At 42.3% G+C, this 20,666-nt stretch overlaps 1 protein-coding gene across 17 annotated transcripts in view; it reads left to right on the top strand.

The window, feature by feature from the left end:
* FGGY (FGGY carbohydrate kinase domain containing) overlaps window positions 1-20,666 on the top strand; it is a 423,584-nt gene that overhangs the window by 156,828 nt on the left and 246,090 nt on the right. For all 17 annotated transcript variants that reach the window (XM_058717224.1, XM_058717223.1, XM_058717222.1 and 14 more), the window contains one exon: window positions 3,469-3,584. In XM_058717224.1, the coding sequence (XP_058573207.1) occupies window positions 3,469-3,584 (116 nt within the window). The remainder of the gene's footprint in view (window positions 1-3,468; window positions 3,585-20,666) is intronic.

The following is a 20,666-nucleotide window of genomic DNA, read 5'->3' as shown; positions in this document are numbered from 1 at the left end:
CTCAAGGGGAGGGAAACCTTTTGTTCTGCTACTGGTACCTTGCCTTTACTCACTTTCTGTCTCTCCTGGAGAGTTCTGGAGAGCTGAAGGCCTCAGATCCACTCTACATTTTTCCAGTTCTGCTTTTGTTTGTTCGTTTATTTGTTTTTAATGTCTTAAAAATTTTTTTTTAAGTTTACTTATTCAGAGAAAGAGAGGGGGGAGGGGTGGGAGGGGAGGGACAAAGAGAGAGGGAGAGAGAGAGAGAGAGAGAGAGAGAGAGAGAGAGAGAGAGAAATCTCAAGCAGGCTCCAACTGTAGCCCAATGCAGGGCTCAAACTCAGGAAAACTGTGAGATCATGACCTGAGCTGAGATCTAGAGTCACATGCTTAACCATCTGAGCTACCCAGGTATCCCACCCCCTGCTTTTACACATTCATATTACCTAGGAGTTGATTTAAAGAGATCCAAATGAAATGGACCCTAATAGTGTTTGAATAATCCTGAGGAGGGTGGGTGGAGTTGCCCAAGGCATCTGCAGCTGTGAACCTCTCTGCCTCCTGGGCTTAGTCATTTTTCCTCAAAGCAGGCTCTCTGGCCATTTATTCTAATGTGCTGTGAGGACCCAGACATCCCTCTCCTTGCCCTTACTGGGGGGAAAACCTGCTTGGGATAACATAATTGTGCTGTAAAGTTGTTGAGTTGTTTAACTGTTGCTCTGTTACAAACCACAGAGAGTGCTCAGTAGTTGAGCACAGTAATCCATTTATTTGGCTCATGGTGTTGCTCGTTCAGACTGTGCTCTGCTGGGTGGTTCTTCTAGTGTTAACTGAACTCACTGCATCAGGTCTTGACAGCCTGGGATGTGTGATGCAGGCCGAGTCTGGTGGTCATTGCCCTGCTGTACACATCTCTTCTCCTCCTTGCACCACTGTGCTAGCCCCATGTGATTTTCTCTAGGCTGTGCGAGAGACACAGGAGAGCAAGCAGAAACACATGATGCCTCTTGAAGCTTAGGCTTGAAACCAGAATGCTGTCCTCCTGACTTATTCTTTTGGCCGAATCCAGCCATGTGACAGAATCTGAAGTCTACACTTAGGAAAGGAGGCCCTGTGGATAGGGTGGAGATAGGAGGGGGCGGGCAGTTACAAATCACATGGCAAGAGATGAACATATATAGAGGCTCGGACACTTTGGACCGTGACTCCAACCTGCCACCGCTGTTAAGAGCTAGAAGGCAATGTTACCAAGTTAGAATGCTGCCCCAGAAGAGGGAGCAATGAGTTTAGCTTGGAGCTAGTGGTGGGGGGTGCCATTGGAACTGGATTATAAGTAGGACTTGGAGTTGGCCAATAGTCAAGAATGAGTGGAAGGAACAATAAGCAATTAAGACAGAAGGAACATTGAGAGCAGAGGTATAAAATTCTGCAAATGGCTGGTGCATTTGGAGAGTGAAGTGCTATTCTGTGTGGCCGGATCATTAGACATCATCTGTCCACACCGCCTTCGGTTCCATAGCATTGAGCCATCAGAGCTTCCAAAAAGTTGGAATTCCAGGCTTTGTGCCAAGAGGATTTAGTCTGTTGTATGTTATTCGGAATGTGCTACGCAGGTGACTATCTTCTTGATACCTCAGATTTTGAGAATTGTCTTTTATAAGGTGGAGGATTTAGCATGTGTGTGTTACATTTCTGTGGATGCTAGCACTCCTTCAGTATATCTGTCCCACTTAGCTTCCTTAGCTCGAGGTGTTCTGCCCTCTCCACCATGTCTAGAAAAATCCTGAATGATAAATAACATGTATTCGCTTTCAAAAGACTTTTGGGTCTCACAAAAGGTCGCTTCCTGTGTGGAGCCCTTCTTGCTTGATACTTTCTCCCCTTTTCTCCCACCAGGTTATATCAGATTCCCTTGCTAAAGGTTTTCATTTTTTTCTCTCCCTCCTTTAGAAATTACTGTTAGTATGTGATTTGAGGTGTGATTTATTAATTTCTGTGTCCCCCAGTTTGGCTGTCAACTTTTATGCAGGTAGGGGACCAACTCTTTTGCCTACCACCGGTTCCCCAGGGCATCACATAGTGCCAGGAGCATAGTAACTGAGTACTAACTACTTCTTGAGTGGGTGAGTGCATGAGTGAATCAGTGTGAATGACTGAATGAGATGCACATAGACTATTGACTCTAAGAGATAGTTTTAGCCTTAAAACTGTGTGAGCTCCCCAAGTTTATCACTTACCTTTGCTGAGGCCGATAGACCATATTCGATTGTTGGTGTGGCCATTCAGTCAGTATGCATTTTGGCTGAGTGCGGACTACGTACTGGAGGTAGAGCTGGGCAAGGCTGGTTTGGCTCTGAAGGCTTAGTGGGGGAGACAGGGAAGTGAATGGGCAGAGACAGTTACCATGGTAAATGTTACAGGTATGTCCAGGTTGAAGCTTAGAGAAGAGGCTTTGGACTCAAGTTTGCCCTTCACTGGGGTTCATGAAAAGGGATGAGTCATGAACGCTAACTGGTAAATATGTAACAGTGAAGAACATCCTAGGCAGAATGAATAAAGGTTTCAGTGCCCAGGGAAGTGAGGAATCAGGCCTGCTAAGAGAGACTTCAAATAATACCACTCTGGACAATGAAGAAAGCAGGGGTCGGAATGGCAAGACAGGAATCTGGAGGTTGGCACAGTCCTATTACTAAAGGTGGTTTAAGCCCAGCTAAGGGATTGGATTTTTCCTGAAGGCACTGAGGAGCAGTTGAAGAGTTTTAATCAGGGATTCATATAATCAGATTTAATTTTTTAAGGTTTGCTGTGGGCACACCATGAAGCATGGGTTGGAAGGCAATAGCAGTGTTGGGAAGGCACATAGGAAGCAGTTAATTACACAGCACTTTAAGGGTGATAATAGAAGGTATGTTTCACGTTCCAGGAGTTCAGAGGAGCACCTCTACCCAGAACTAGGGACTCAGTTATCAGGATGAAGAAGCTGGGAAGAGTTTCCAAACAAGTAGGAATAGGGCAAAGACCTAGAAATGTGCACAAATATGTTTTTCACCCCTCACCCCCCTTCAGAGAATTGCAAATGATTTGTTATTGCTGAAATGTACAATACTAAGGCTGAATGTATGAGAAATGAAGCTGGAGAGGAAAGTACCTTCCAGCATTCAGGTCTTCTTTCTATTAAATATTGCTTTAGACTGAAGCAACCATATGTATGCCGGTCACTTTTTGAATTTTTTTACTTTTTTATTATAGAGAGTTTTGAACATGCACAAAGCAGAGTAGAACACCCATTTACACATCACTGAGCCCCACAGCCACCAACCCATGGCCAGGTACAAATGGAGACTTTGAATCTGAACAGGGGTGTGTAATTACTTAGTTTGACTTATTCTACTTCGTTAACATTGCGTCAGATATCTGGGGAGGTATTTGGCAAAATATAAAGGAAGCCTCACTCATACTATTGGTTCTGCCTCTGTCCCATTTTCTTAGGTCTCTCTGCTCCCTGGTGTGCAAATGGACATACTCGGCAGAGAAAGGCTGGGATGACAGTTTCTGGAAGCTGATTGGCTTGGAAGATTTTGTTGCGGATAATTACAGCAAAATAGGTAAAATCAAAACAAAATGAAAACATCTGGAAAGTGATTATGTGTATGCGTGTGTGTATGAGGATATTGGTTTTTTATTTGTTTTTGTATGAATTGAAATGCAGAAACTCAGCCCTGTTTTCCTAAGAGGGATGAATCCATTACTGTGGGTTGACCATGACTAGTGGGCCCTTGTGTTGGGACTCATAGGACCTGAGTAGAGATATAGGCTGTGGAAGTCAGTCCTGAAACACAGAATTGTAGACATCGGACTAGATTGAGGAAGACATTTGCAGGGAGTTGCTGGGAATAGCATAATCGAGGAAGTACATATAGATTGTTTCCCATGAGTACTAGGAAGATGTTTTATGAATTAGGTTCAAGGAACCACACAAGGCCATGAACAGAAAAAAATAGTTGAAGACATCAAAATTAGAAGAAACAGGAACAAGACAAACTAGGACATGAGCCATTGGTCCATAAGGCCATAGAATCCCAGACTTCCAGTTTTATGTGGCAATGAGTAGGCATTAAAGGCATGAGTGACTAGTAGGGGTTTACTTGGGGGAAGAATTCAGATGCTAAGTACAAATCACAGTAGCTCACATTTGAAAGTTTAAAGTTTGCACGGTCATCTCAGAGAGAGCTGTTTATTTCCTTTTGTTACTACTTAACAGTTCTAGTTGAATGTTTAGGCTAAGATGTTGTAACAACACAAGGGAAAAAAGTACAGTGGGTTAAACAAGATGGAAGGTCAGTCCCTTTGTAATAGAATAGAGGTAAGTAACTGTCAGGCCAGCTCGGCCATTGTCACAACATTATCTCCAACTTTGGGTCCAAGGTAGTTACTCCAGTTCTCATCAGTTCCCAGCCAGTGAGTGGGACAAATGAAAAGGACTGACAAATCCATCCATGTGAGCCATGTCATTTCTGATCGCATCCCACTGACCAGCCCTTGTTCATAAGACCCAGGTAGGCTTTAGGGGTGGTTGGGAAATGTGGTCATTGGCCAGGCAGCCATGTGTCCATGTGCATGACCAGCTAAAACTTGAGAGTTGTGTTATTGAATATTGGCAAAAAACTGGTGTCAGCTACACATTCTGACTGCCCTTAATAACTGAGTCACACAATAGGTTTTTCCACTTTTACCTTTCTCTGGTGTGGAGTCCTCATGACCCATCTATTAAAGTTCAAGGATAGGGGCGCCTGGGTGTCTCAGTCGGTTAAGCATGAGGTTAATGCTTAGGTCAGGTCATGATCTCACGGTTCGTGGGTTCGAGCCCTGCGTCGGGCTCTGTGCTGACAGCTCAGAGCCTGGAGCCTGCTTTGAATTCTGTGTCCCCCTCTGTTTCTGCCCCTCCCCTGCTCATGCTCATTCTCTATCAAAAAATAAATGTAAAAAAAAAAAAATTTAAAGTTCAAGGATAGAAACACGAGAGACTCAGGTAGCCCCTGCACTACCATGTGGTAGGCAACATACCTTGGTTGTCTGTGGTCTGTTCAACTACAAATTGCTAAGTCTGGGGAAAAAGAACAGTCATAGTAGTATGCACAAAGAGCCATTCTGGAATTGCTGTGGCTCAGTTGAAACCATCTCTGGATCTGAGCTGGTGGAGAAGGGGAAGAGGTCAGGACCAGGGATGAGAGGAATACAGCAAAGCAGCTTTCTTCTTCATCAGCTACATTCTGAGTCCTTTGGTAGGTGACTTATATACATTATCTCATTTGGCCCTCACAGACCTAGTAGTATAGCTGGCCGTTCCCATTTTATGGGGGGGGGGGGGGGAGACTGAGATTCAGTTCCTTGTCCGCTCTTCAGTTGTCAAGTCAGTATTAGAACTAGGGTCTCTAATTCCACACATTCCTACCAAAGCAGACTGCCTATGGGATACATGAGATGGAGGCAACTGGTGTGGGTATATGGTGGCCTTCAGAAGGATTGGGCAGCAGTCCCAATATTGAGCACCCAAAGCCAACATTAAGTAGACTAGAACAAGTGTGCCTACCTGGACGGGAGTAGGGTGTGATGGGGTCTCAGTGGAGTATAATTTAATAGGGTGTAAAAAAGAGTTAATATTTTAAGTATTAATATGACTAATACGATGGTTGGCTTTAAAATTCTGGGTGGTCGGGCCATTTGGAGGCAGTAGCTTGGACAGTGACGGGGACCAGGGTCGGTCTTTTATGGTGGGGGCTGAGTGAGCTGGCTAGAGGGTGGCATGTTGGGGCTCCTGCCAAGCAGGCGGGGTTTTAGACAGTGCTTCCTTTTCCCAAGGAGAATGGGCAGCCGCATAGAAGCTGATGCTCAGCTGAAAGCTTCTAGAGGGCAGGGACCACTGTGCCTTACCCTTAAGTGTCTTGGCACAGGCGTTACTGATAAATGGATGCTGATGGAATGTGTGAGACACAGGCAAGGCTGTTAGAACTGAGACAGGTGGCAAGAGTTAAGAGAAAATGGCGGCAAAGAGCTGTCCCGGGTCCTAGACCACTAAAGCTACTATAACAACACCGTAGGCTGAGCGACTTATAGCAATGGAAAGGAACTTCTACCCTTCTGGAGACTGGGAAGTCCAAAGTCAAAGTGCCAACAAGGTAAGTTTAATGCTGAGGCCTCTTTTCTTGGCTTGTTGGCAGCTGCCTCTCACATTTGTTCACATGACCTCTTCTTTCTACATATGCAGAGAAAGAGTGTGCACAAGAGAATGCTCACTGGTGTTTCTTTTTCTAAGGACACAAATCCTGTTGGGTCAGGGTCCCACCCTTTGACCTCATTTTACCTTCATTACGTCCCACCCACCATATCACCAGGTATAGTCACCTTAGGGATTAGGGCTTCACCATGGGAACTTGGGGACACAAATTCAGCCCATAGCACCAGGGTATTAGTGTACTGGTCATTAGAGTTAAAGCAGGGCCATCAGGTCCTGAGTTCCCAATCTTTTGTTCTACAGGCACCCCATGAGCTTGCTACCTTGAAGAACCTTTAGGATTGAATGCTAGGGGAGGGTGTTTTGTCGTCTAATTGAGGGGTACAGGCAAGATGGGTCTAAAACACTGAACTGGGAGCTAGGGCAGTTCTAGTTCTGTCACTGATGGTTTCAACTTAGATAAGTCTAGTAATGTTTCCATATCTCTACAGTCTTACCTGTGAAGACAGAGTAAATGGTAGCAATTAACACTAATAGCTTCCTGCTTCCCAGACATGATACTGTTGTATTACAACCCTTATCCTGTTAAATTTTTACAACTGTGTAACAGAGCTGTTTTATTGTATTTTCTTCAGCTGAAGAAACTGAGGGTCAGAAAAGGGAACAGTGTTTAAATGATGGCTGTTGTAAGCGGTAGAAGTGAAATTCAGACCCACGTTTGAATGATTCCAAATTCTGCTCCAGCCGTTTTGCTATCTTGACTACCCATTAATATTCAGTGGGTGCCTATGAATAGTAAGCAGCAGATCAGTACCAACCCTGCTTCCCCTTCTGTATTTCAAGCACATATCTATGTGCTTTCTCATACCTTGTGGCATGTAATTCTCACAGTCAGTGACAAAAATAGTGTTTCCCTGTTTGCAGACGAGAATTTGATAAATAATCTCATTTAACCACATGTAGAAGCAATAAATGATAAGTCAGGATCAAAGACCTTCCAATGGGAGGCCCTAGAAGGAGGTGATATCATATTGGAACACAAATTTCAACTTCTTTTACTCATGCTCCCCACTATCCCTCAAATTTGGTTGTTCCTTCTGAGTGTTCCCATGGTATATTGGTCATATCTTATTATAATACACGTTGGTTACCTGTGTGTGTCTTGATTCCATGCTAGACTGTGAGCTCCTTAATGTCAGGATTTTCACTAATTTACCTTTGTGTCCTTGGTGCTGGCACAGGGCATGGCACAGTTTAGTAGCTCAGTTACTATTTGATTAATAAGTGGATAAATTTTACTATCTGATTAGTAAGTGGATAAATTTTACTATTTGATTAGTAAGTAGATAAATTGAGATGGCTGGTCCTGGTAGGTTGGCACTTTTTGCTTTTAAAAGCTATAATGATAGGCGCCTGGGTGGCTCAGTCAGTTAAGCATCCAACTTCAGCTCAGATCATGATCTCATAGTTCATGAGTTGGAGGCCCTCGTTGGGCTCTGTGCTGACAGCTCAGAGCCTAGAACCTGCTTTGGATTCTGTGTCTCCTTCTCTTTATGTCTTTCTTTCTCTCTCTCTCTCTCTCTCTCTCTCTCTCTCAAAAATAAAAGCTATAATGATTTTTACTGATTTTTGTAGTATCTTTGGCAACTTGGGTCTAACTTCAACTATGTTTTTTTTTTTTTTTAATGTTTTGGTGTTCCCCCAACCCTGACACAAAACCCATGTTTAATTGGTATATTCAGTTTGCTAATAGAGCAATACCTACAGGAAATATTCGTTAATAATCCATAATGTTAATCTAGCAGAAAATTTCCAGAGTAACTTTATTGGATTTAGCCTGTTAAGTTAATGGATTTTTAATGGATGTCCTAAGGAGACATATCATTAACCAGAATATTGCCATATGTGAATTAAAACTTACCCATTCATCAAAATTAATTATGTGATGTTTCCTTTGATTTTCATTTCTGGTGACTTGAACTTGTAGTTTCGGTGAACCAAAAGTGGAAGATAGTAAAGAGGTTGTTAACTCTCAGTTTTGACTTTGAAAGATTGCTCTGGAAGATACCTCCAGACATTCTTCAGTAATTCTTGTAACGATGAGAAATTAATCTGGGAAGCCTCCTTATGAAGTGTTAAACAATTCCAGTGGACTCATTGCCCATCAAGATGTGGGCAATAAAGTGCAAAACCTTTCAGCAGATTTGAGTAGAGCTTTGTGGATTTGAGCATTAATTCAATTACCATAATTCGCTCCATGCGGAGCTTTTAGCCAAGTCTTTACCAGCCTTCCTGGGCTCATGCAGTAAATAAATGCTTTCCCCGAAAACCGAACACCTCAGCAGCTGATGGTCTTACGGAGGGATATTTTTGAAATGAATTATTGATGAAGTGTAAGTTAAGGATCAAATGCAGTATTTATACGGTGCATCTGAAGGACAGGGGAAGAAATTTACAATGTTGTAAGTAACTTACATGCAAATTTCCAAAGCTAAAATATTACTACCTAATGCCTTCTTTCAAGGAAATATTTGGAAGATTTGATTTGGGAACATGATACAAAGTATGGGGGAAAAATCCTTTTGTGAATCAAAAGACTACAGTAGACATTTCTTTCTTTTTTTAAAAATTTTTTAAAATGTTTCTTATTTATTTTTGAGACAAAGAGAGACAGAGCATGAGCAGGGGAGGGGCAGAGAGAGAGAGGGAGACACAGAATCCGAAGCAGGCTCCAGGCTCTGAGCTGTCAGCACAGAGCCTGACGTGGGGCTCAAACTCATAAACTGTGAGATCATGACCTGTGCTGAAGTTGGACGTTTAACCGACTGAGCCACCCAGGCGCCCCATAGGCATTTCTTTATAATTGAAACTATAGTAATGAAATGAACGTTGAGAATTGATGGGAAACACCCAAATCCAGTGTTTTGCAGGAATCATCTACCCATAGTCCAACAAAAGTCTATTCCAGTAAATGTTGACCTTCAGTTCCATGAGAATCGCTCCCTAGATCACCCATCTGATCCTAAATATCTATCAAGGAAGAGATCGGTGAGGAGCAAGGACGCTTAGGAAGACACACAGCATCCCATCTGCTGTCATCCATTTTCCAGGATCTCTTTCAGCACTTCCCAGTTGCCTTTTTACTTCCTGGGTAGAGTGCTTAGCTGTGTTGCTGGGGCAGGCCACTTTGTGGAAACTCATGTGCGCAACATGGCTTAATGATAGAGTGATGATTTGCATTGCAGAGAGAGCTTTGTTATGTAAGAGGGTTCAGTGTGTTAGCTTCCAGATCATTCATTTTTTGGGGTCAGGAAACCCAGGCAAAAAAGAGACGTAAAGCTCAAGTACAAGGAGTTACTAACTGTTAAGTGAGAGGCAAAATTGAAGATACAGCATATGTGAAGGAAAACACTTCCTTAAGGGGAGGAGTGCTGTATTTTTAAACTTCATTTCTCTCCCTCTGGGAGACGCACAGGACACTGGCTACTCTCTGGCACGTGGTAGATACTGATGAAGTACTTGTTGAGTGAGTGAATGTATGTTTGAATGGAGGATTTGATAAACAATTCCTTTTTTGGCCTCAGTTGTCCGAAATACGTAATGTACTCCCCATAAATTGTTTTGAATTATTTGATATCACTAGGCGACAGTGATTTCTTTTCGTAATTTCAGTGTTCACAGTCCTTTCTTCACGAATCGATTTAACACTTAGGAAGGGACTCTTGGAAAGACACACCAGAACCAGAATGATAGCGGCAGTTCAACCTCATTCCTGTAACAAAATCTCTCTGAGACTTTTCCATGATGAGAAACATTTCTAACTCCTTCAGAGCAAACAAAACAAAAACAAACAAAATCTTATTTTAAGAAGATTATGAATATCACTTTTCCAAAGAGTAAAATAAACCTGCAGTTAACTAAAGCTACATTGTAGGTATTTTTGTCATGTAGGCTTCACGTTGTAGGTAAAGAATCCTGGCTAATCACAAGTATGTGTTGAGGACATAGCTGGGCCAGGATTCACTACTGTTCTGTCCTAAAGTCTAAACAATTGATGGGGCACCTGGTTTGCTCAGTCAGTTGAGTGTGTGACTTCGGCTCAGGTCATGATTTCACAGTTCATGGGTTCGAGCCCTGCGTCAGGCTCTGTGCTGACAGCTGGAAGCATGGAGCCTGGAGCCTGCTTTGGATTCTGTGTCTCTCTCTCTCTCTGTCCCTCCCTCACTGGCCTGGGTACAAGTGGTTCAAGAAGAGCGACACATGCCAGGCCTGTGCTGACTCCATTTCAAGGCAGTGACTGTACTTCCTTTTTAACATGGCCCCGGGGAGGTTGTTCCCCACGCCCCCAAGTCTCCTGGATGAGCTAAGCTATCCTCCTTCTCATGGATGGAATAAGTAAGAGTATACAAGCATGAATGATTGTTCACATTAATGCTTACTCCATCCTGAGGGAGAGAAGAGGAAATCCCTTTGTAGAAGCATACATAAGGGGTTTATATTAGTAATATGCATCGTGGCCAGTGTTGGGAGCCTGAATGCAGGGATCTCTTATCATCCATAGTTGTGGGTATTATAAAATCCTTTTAAAGCTATTAATACCCAGTGATCAGGGACTTGGCCAACATGGCGGAGAAGTAGGGGGATCCGTACGTCCTGCATCTCCCAAACAAAGAAGGGCTAAAGCCAAAGGACTTTAATACCCAGTGGTCTGAGTTCTCCCAATAGAACTAGACATGTTTGCAAGGATTTGTCCGTTCATTTCTTAGAATGTGAGACTTTTCACATAGAGTTTTGCTGAACTGCTGTTCCATCTTGGTATCATGAGATGTTAGTGCTTTTTTTAGTAATATATTTTGGAAGGTCTGTAGACATCTTTGGCCACAGGTAATCCCAGCATTTTCTAGGCTCTGTGGGGTCTTATACAATACTATCTCCCATGTCTTGGGGGAGACCTTCCCTATGGGTGTTTTCGACTGGGCTTTGCCTTTGCCTATCACCCTGAGCCTTTGGTCTTATCCCACTTTCTCTTACTACCCTTTTCATTCCTGTCCAGGTGATAAAACAGGGTGTTTTCAGTATCTGAGACAAGTTCATATCCTCTGAGTATTGTACTATCTTATTTTATCCTTTAAAATCAAATTTCTGCCTGATGGAGGATGACCTAGAAGTCTTCTTGTTAGTTAGTGATCCTTCCAATCATGCATCCATCCAAACAGCCACACTACTGAGTGTCTCCTATGTGCCAGGTGCTAGGTTAAGTACGAAAGAAAAATATATTCACCATGATCCATGCCTTTGGGCATCTCGTGTCTATTGAGCAGAGAGGGGAGGTAAATAAAACAATAATCTCAGTGTTGTTCTTGTTTTTCAGTAAGTCTAGACATACTCAAAGTACTATAGGGCAGCAGGGAAGGAATTCACAATTTGAGGTGTTATCAAGGAATACCTTGACACCTCATAAGGAATTCTTATGAGATGGCATTTGAGATATCTAAAAAATATGAGTAGTAGTTTTTTAAGCAAAGCAGGTAAATGATTTTCAAGGCAGAAGAAACAGCCCAGGTGAAGATATGGAGGCACAGAAGACTGTAGGTGTCCATGAATTGTTGGACGTGGCTGGAGCATAGTGGATCTGGGGTAGGAAAGGAGAGGGGACTGGGTTTAATTTCTAATTGGGTTTCTATCCTTCCTTAGAGAGGGGGCCCCTGGTAAGAGACCCAATGTCACAAGATTGGCTCCCTTCCTCTCAAGAGATGGTTCCAAGTATTATTTCTACCAGTGCTGTAAATAACACGGTGGGCAGTTTTAGAAGTTTTGTAGCTCCTCTGAAAATGGTTGTGCATGCACACATGAGCACCCCAAATCTGTTTCTTTCCTCTAATCGCTATACAGTACCCACTGCCTACCTCTATACCATAAAGGTTTGTTACGGAGCTGAAAGGAGGTATCAGACGTCATAGTTCAGTGTGGCTTACAAAGCCTGTAGACCTGTTAGTTATCATTTTTTAAATATATTTTGGCACCATTAGGGCAACAGTCTTTACTGTCTCAACACTCTGTTCCCTGCCTGTTGAGCCTGAAAAAAGTAGTTGTGCTCCCCCGACCCACCACTGCTGCTCTTAGATTCCCAGAAGTACCGTTTCAGTTGCTGGCCCTTCCAGGAATAGCCCTGCAGAGCCAGGAGGGCAAGGGAGCAGTGATGACCACATCATGCTGTAACGTAATGGCTTTTAGAAGTCTCACTGTGTCTAAGGTTTCATGGAACAGCTATTCCTTTCACTGTGGCATCTGGAAGATAATTGGAAGCCCCCCCAAAAGTGAGGTCGGCTTCCAACTTCTCTTACTACTGCTGGGCAGTTCAGAGAATAGCCGAGCTGAAAGAGATCATAGAGATTTTGCTCTCGCCCTTTTTTGTTGATGAAAGATTCAGTGAGGTAGGGTGAACTTCCTTGGTCTTGGAGCACTTTAGTGACAGAGCTGAAACTGGAAACCAGGTCTCCTGAGCCTCCCCCCCACCCCAGTCCTGTGGTTGTTCCACTACTCCATGCCACCTTTCCTTGTCATTTAACCAATCTGGTTACTGTCATTTGAAAGGGACTAAGCACTAGAAGGTCACTGAGGGACAGGCTTACATACGTGAATGCACCGAATCCATTGTCCAGTCTTCAGCCTTGCAAATGCAGGAATTGGACTTTGTCCAAGCAACAAGGGATAGTTGGATCTAGGAATATTAGCTGTTGCCTATTTTAAGGGCTAAGAGTTTGGTCACCAGTATCAGGCCCGAGTTCAGTTTTGCCTCCATTATCTGCAAGCCATGTAGGCTCTGCCATATTGTTGGGTGAGCTACTTGATTTTCCTGAGCTTTAACTGGTATATTAGGAGGATTGAAAGAAATAATGCAGGTAAAGATCCTAGCACACAGTTAAGTCTTCAAAAAAAAAAATGCCACTTCTTACTGTCTTCATAACTGTTCATTCTCTTGAACTCAGATTCTCACGTAGGTGATAGATCATGTCTGCCAAAGCCAGTACCCCATGACTGATCCCATGTAATTACTGCCAACTTCTTCTGACTTTGGGGAATGCTTTTCTTAGTTCTACCCTCAGGTTCACACAGCTTTTCTTCCAAGCAGCATGTAATAAAATAATCAGACTTCTGTTTCAAATCACCATCACATTGAAGTCTTACCTCCTTGAGAGGTTATCTTAACCAGAATTATAGGATTTCCTAAATTCTTCAGTCCCATAACTGGTGATCTTTAGCTTTTTCTTATGAACAGAAGGGCACATATCCATAGGCAAAGAAAAAATACAGGATACATAGGTGATAATTAGCTAAGAAACTCAGTGACTAATGTTCCTATAGTGCTTTATGACTTCAAAAGAGTGTTTCTTTTCATGCATAGTCACACTTACTTTCCCACTGGAGCAAAATAGTTTTTACTCCAGGTTTACACTTGGAGAAACTAGAAGTTAGAAGTTTTTGAGTCAGAAAGACCTATAATCAAATCCCAGAATCACCACTCATTGACTATACGACCTTGGGCAAGTCACTCAGCCTCTATGAACCTTGATTGTATCTATTAAACAGGTGTAGGAATACCTACCTTCCATGGGCTTCGTAATGGAGTGGTGATGTATGTAAACTGACTCCAGGTAAGACCCCAGTAAACAGTAGCTAACTTAGCTGACATGAGAAAATTCAATGCTATGTAAAATATCATAGTGGTAAAGGAAGCTAATATTGGGCTCCCCTAATACCAAATTCTGTGGGCAACCAAGAAGGACTTTGGATAACTATATTCACATGAAGAAAGACAAGATTGGGTTAATGGTTTACAAAGATCAGATCATATTTATGATTGGATAAAAAGAGAGAGGAAAAACTCTTATATTCCTTCTTTGTTCTCACTCATTAACTTAATGCTTGGCATCATGTTCCTTGCTGGAGAATAATGATGAACCAAAACCAACATGGATCCTGCCTTCCTGGAGTTTTTAATGTAGTAAAGAATGCATAAGCCAATCAATCACAAAATTGGCACTGAGGTAAATGCTACAGGGAATGGTAAAGGGGGCATTAAGAGTGTATAATAATGGGATATGGCCTTGTCAGGGAATCTAGGGCATGTTTGAGGGATTGATATTTTGACGAGGTTGATATGCACGGACTCTGTTAAGAGGTTTGGGAACAGTGTTGCTGTTAAGGAACACCATTTGCAATGACTGTGGCAGGAGGGAGCATGGTGAAGGAAGACCATTGTGGCCAGAGCTGAGTACATTGAAAGCGAATGGGATGCAAATTCCCTGAAATCATTATCTCATAGAGCTAGCTTCATCAGACTGAGTGTGGTTGAGAGAAAGCTAAGGGAGTATTTTGACTGTCCCAGTCAGCTTTGTATATTCATGTTCAGCTGGGCATCTACAAGTAGGAAAGTAAGTTGCAGATGTGATCTTGGAGACCCTGAGAGCAAGGTTGAATTGCTGCTCAGGTGAGGTGCTGCTCCTAGTTTTCCAAAAATTTGATCCCTAAAAACCATTGACCTATGTGCTTCCTGCTAATGATAGACCTTGGTTTTGATGATTTTGCATATGATTGTAAAGGGGATGTCATTAGGAAATAGCACAGGTTCACTATGAATGAATTCTGCTGACCTAACCTTAGATGTTGCCTGCTGTTCTGAAACTTCCTTTCTCAGTAACAGTCTCCTTCTTTAGATTGTTGGGCAGAGTCTAAGCTCCAGTAACACCTAGTGCTTACATCTTGTCTCTCTTCTCTTGTATCCTCAACTGGACTCTTCTTATTGTCTCCTCTGCCCAGCATCACCACTAAGTAAATGCTGGATAGATTGGTGGATGGGAGAGATTGAGATCCAACACAGAACTCTTGATTTGCCCACACAGCCCAACCGCCCAACATGCTCCTCCTGTGGTGTCCTCTGTCTCCGTATAAGGTACAACAGTTCTCTCGTTCGGTGAGGACCCAAACCTCAAAGTCATTCTCCACGCTTCTCTTTCTCTTACCCCTTGTATTCAATTTGTCAATAAGTTCTTTTTGCTTGGGTTCAAAATGAACCCTAAATTAGATCATTCTTACCCCTCTTCACTGTTACCATCCTAGTTCAAAGTATTTTCATCTTTTGCAGGATTAGTGTACCAGACTCTTAATTGGTTTCCTTGATTATGTTCTTTCCTCTGATAATCCATTGCTACAGCATCTGGAATATTATTTTAATAATGTAAATCAGATCATGCTATTCTTATTCCCAAATTCTTCTAGTGGCTTTCCATTACACTTAGAAAAAGAATCTAAATTCGTTGACATGTTCTACAAAGTCCTACACAGTAGCTCACTGCTTCTCCCCCCTTTCTTTTATTGCTTGCCATGCCCCCACTTATTTACCATCCACCATCAATGATATTCTTTCTGTTCTTCAGACATTTCTAGCATACGTAGCCTTTGCCTTAATTCAGCCCTCTGTCTGGTTTGCTCTTTTTCAAAATATTGGCATGGTTATCCTTTTCTCTTTGTTCATATCTCAGCTTAAATGTCATTAGAGAAGAGCCTTCCCTTACCTTCTGAGCTACCACTCTGTTCACTGCTCTAGCAGTATTCTATTTCTCTCTTGTATTTTCCTTTTAGTACTTGTCACTGTCTCATTACCTTATTCTTGTATGTATTTTTTTCTTGACAAAATAACTGCTCATTGAATATTATTGAAAAAATAAATGGGTTAATTAGAATTTTGAGAACACTACTGATCAATAAAATGGCAGAGAAGGAATGTATCTTGTTTGCTATACATTTTTGAAGAATTTCTAAGAGTTTTCTCGTAGTTAAAATAAGAGAATTTGGAATGAATGATATGTTCAGAATATATTCCCAAATGACTGAGAAACTATCTCAAAGACCATTGATAAAGTACTTAATCTCAATTCATTGTGAGTCCCTGGTGGTATGACACGCAGCATTGCATTTTAACTTGCCCTTGTTAATATTTTCAATCAGCAAGTTAGATAACACATAGAGGACTTGCTGAATAAATATGTAAGTGATATAAAACAGGGAACCCTAACTAATACATTAAATAACATAATCCAAATTTCTTTTTAAACAACAGATTGGAAGGGTAAGCTAAAATTAACAAGGTGAATTTTTATCAGGGATAAATTCAGAGTTACGTCTTTTCATTAAAAAATACAAGGAAGGAATGGGCAAAAGATCTGAATAGACATTATAAAATAGAATATAAAATTAAACAACGGTGTATCTTTTCTAAAGAAGACATAGGGATGGCCAAAAAGTACGTGAAAACATATTCAACATCACTCATCACCGGGGAAATGCAAATCAAAGCCACTGTGACATACCACTTCATGCCTGTCAGAGCGGCTAGTGTCACAAAGATAGGGAATAACAAGTGTGGGCAAGGATGTGAAGAAAAAGGAATCCTCGTGTGCTGTTGGTGTGAGTGTAAATTGGTGCAGCTACTCTGAAAAGCCTGTACAGAGTTTCCTCAAAAAGTAGAAATGATCCCCCCAATTCCACTTGTGGGCATTATTATATGCCCCCCTGTCATGTTTACTGCAGCATTATTTATAATAACCAAGACATGGAAGCAACCTAAGTGTTCATCGGTGGATGAAGGGATAAAGAAGATGTGCTGTGTGTGTGTGTATGTGTGTGTGCATACACACAATGGAATATAATTCAGCTACAAAGAAGAATGAAATGTTGCCATGTGTGACAACATGGGTGGATCTTGGGGGCATTACGCTCAGGGAGATGAATCAGAAAAAGACAAATACCATACGGTCTCACTCTTAAGTGAGATCTTAAGAAGGAAAAAAGCAGCTCAAAGATACACAGAGCAGATGGTGGTTGCAAGGCAGGGTGGCAGGTGGGTGAAATGGGTAAATGTGGTCAAAAGGTACAAACTTCCAGTTAGAACAGTAAGTCCTAGGGATGTATGTATGGCCTGGTGAGTATAGTTAATAATACTATTTGAAATAATATATTTCATATATTTAAATATATCAATAATAAATATATATTTATAATATATTTGAAAATTGCTGAGAGAATTGATCTTAAAAGTCCTCATTGTAAGAAAAATTGTAGTAAGGTGACAAATGTTAACTAGACGTAATGTCATTATTTCACAATAGATACAAATTTCAAATCATTATGTTGTACACTTGATACTAATATAATGTTACATGTCAGTTATACCTCAAGAAAAAAAAAATAGCTTCTCAATGACGTACGCATGATCTCACTAGTAACCTAGATTTCATAGAGAATGCTTGGTGGCTAAGGAGCGATGAGCCAAATATTTGTTGAGTACTTCTTATGTCACTCTTATATGCTTTATAACTATTAACTTATTTAATCCTTTTAGCCAGTCTAGGTAGGTACTATTGTACTTTACTGATGAGGAAACTGAGGCACAGAGAGTTTAAATGAGTTGCAGGTCACACAATAAGGAATAGAGCCAGGTGGGTCTTCTCTAGAGCCTGCATATCTGACCACAAGGCCACAGAGCCTCCTGGGGCAGGGCTGTGTTAACATAGCTGCAGTGTTCAGGTCAGCATCCTCAAGAGCCTCAGTTCTGGTCAAGATTACATCTAAAGTCCTGTGTCGAATTCCAGGCCTCACATTTATGAAGACCACTGACCACCTCCCCCGCCCCCCTCAAAAAAAAAAAAAATAGTGCATCTACAGGAGAATGACCCAGATAAAGAAGATAATTTAGATCCAGTGAATGTGGGAAATAATTGGACAGTCTGGGGTTGTCTAACATAAAATCGCCCGCCGCAAATCCGAAACGTTTAAATAAACGATGGAGCTAGATTCTAATCCAGATCTTTGACTGGATTGCTGACTGAAGGAGATCACAAAAGGTGCAAGCCATCTCAGAGGCTCCTCCTCTCCTTTCTCTGAGTGTAGGGAAAAGAGGCCGTAGATACGACTCACAGAGGATCAGAATGATCTTGGCTTTTCTGAAATCCCAGGAGGAGAATCAGTGGACAATATGACTCTTGCAAAGCCGCGTGTGCTTCATTCACATTAAAATTCACAGGTCAGTTTTGGATTTTTCCCTTCTTTTGAAAGTTATTAACCTGAGACTTGCATCTAGACCCCACTTGGACCTCTGACCTCGTGCCATTATTGTCAACCATTTAGAGGTCATCTAGTTCAGGGTTCTTGGAAAGCAGCCGTTTCCAGTGGCCGCTCTTCGCTGTTGTATGTGGCCTGTCAGAGCTGCTGCCTCTTCTACCCAGCTTCTCTTGGTCGTGCAGCCAGCCGGTAGGTGTTGACCTTGGTTTCCAGGGCGGCCCTTAGCCCTGACTTCCTAGCTCCTCTGCGATGCCCTTCATCCCACTTCTGTGGATTTTGATTGTGCGATACTCACGACCTTTTCAGTTTCCCAGCATAGGCTAACCTTTCTGAGAATACACATCAGAAGGCCGCTGTGGTCAGGTTGGCAGGTCACTGGTTGACTAATGGCCTCTCCAAGGTTTGCTGGCAGATACTGCATTGTTGTGAACCCTATTGATCCCAAAAGTTCGCCTGCTGCACAGACAGCCTCTGCGGGCATGAGGAGGTGGTGAGTCATGGCCCCACCACCCCTGCCACCCATCTGTTCTCACGGCAAGGAGAACAAAGATGATCTCTTTGTGGTATCGTAAAACCTAGAAAGACATTAAAAATTCCGTTAAATTTTCATACCCTTTTAGCTGCTGAAATGTACAATCTATTAGGAGGGGAAAAAAAGCCTTGTGCAATTTTTTTTCCCCATCGCCCTTACTTCAGAGGCTACTTAAGGGACCAGGTAATGATTTTACGATGTTTATTAATACTTCATGTTCTGCTTCCCTCCCCCCCCATTCTTTTCTACCAAGGACCGTGCATTTGTCTTTAAATTGAAAGTACAGAAGCTGCCAGGGGATCTTTCAGATACAGAGTTTTTTGCGATGTCATAGGTTGCCCTATTATGGATCTTGTATGTAGAGATCTTTGAGCTTCTGGGTGAGGGATATTCTTGAAATGCACTTTGGGGTAATAGAAAGAAAACAGGTTTTAGAGCCATACTAGATAAGAGTTTGAATCCTGATGCTGCCATTTATTCGCTGTGTAACTAGTATCACGCAAGTCACTTAACCTCTGAGGGTCTAAGTTCACCTACCTGCCACACTGAGAGAGAAATATCTGAGTAACACCTGGCAATTAAGATGACCTCACACACACACACCTCCTAATGTAGGCCGCCTGGGAAAAATCTTGTCTGACCCCAGTCCTCATACTATTTTCAGTTTATCCTAGTTTTTCTGAATAATTCCTTGATTTTCTCGGTCTCTCGTGGGCATCATATTGACTAAGTGGCAGGATGTTCCATATCCCTTCAGCTGCTTGAGGACTTAAAGCAAATTTGAGACTCATCTGTAGAGGTGTATATGTTGAACGCTGTCTCACTTCATTTTGTTCCCATCTGGGCTTTTATTTAATCTTCAGTCCCACTGACGTTTTCCCCTCCTTGTGTACCAGTTATAAGCTCCCTCCAGTATTTTTGAGGACACGCTAGCACACAGAAGAAAGTCTGGAACATAGTAGGTGCTCCATAGATACGGCAAGTGAACGAATGAGTGTTGAAGGGTACATTCAGAGACAGACAGATGCTTCAGAGGGGAGTTAAAACAAGTAAAAGAAGGTGAAGGTCATGAGTTCACATCTCCAAGATCTCCGAACGAAGACCTGGAGAAAGCAGTGAGAAAATGGAGCTAGGAGGCTAGAAATAGGGATTTGGAAGTCATCAGCGTCGAGGTACTTGGGGCTGTGGGTATGTGCGGAGGACTCCAGCAGCAACACAAAACTGGAGCTGGGAAAGAGGAGTCTCGGCAGGTCAGCTGATGTGGTGGTACCTGCTAAGAAAGCTAAGGAGTAATGGGCAGGGAGATGATAAGGCAATGAAGACTGAAAACTGGCCATTTGCTGAAGTGACTTGGAGACTCAAGAGCCACCCACTTTATTATATTGTAAAAGGGAAGGCAAAAGATAAGGGTTGAGGAGCAAATGATTTAGTAAAAACTACAGCAAACATGTACCAGGCACTTATTAGATGCCTGGTCCTCTGCCAGGTATTTAATACGGATTAACATACAGCAACACCAGCATTACGAGGGAATGTTATCCCTTTCCCCTCTTTCACGGAAGAGGAAAATTGAGGCGCATGAAGTTAAGAACCCAAAGTCACACAGCTGGCTAGTGTGGATTCAAGCCGCAAGTCAGATGTGTAGTAAGGATTCAAGCCAAGACAGTTGGATGCCAGACTGAGAATAATAGCTGAGAAAACAGCCAGCAGATTTAGACAACTCTGTAAGAAATTTGGTTGATAGGGAGAGAAAGAGAAATGGAGGAGGTTGGTAGAGGAGGAAGAATAGTTGAAAGTTGCTTG

Source organism: Neofelis nebulosa, chromosome 2 (genome assembly GCF_028018385.1).
Source record: "Neofelis nebulosa isolate mNeoNeb1 chromosome 2, mNeoNeb1.pri, whole genome shotgun sequence".
Classification (NCBI taxonomy): domain Eukaryota; kingdom Metazoa; phylum Chordata; class Mammalia; order Carnivora; family Felidae; genus Neofelis; species Neofelis nebulosa.
The sequence above is the reverse complement of the archived record's forward strand: the minus strand, read 5'-3'. Positions and strand labels throughout refer to the sequence as shown.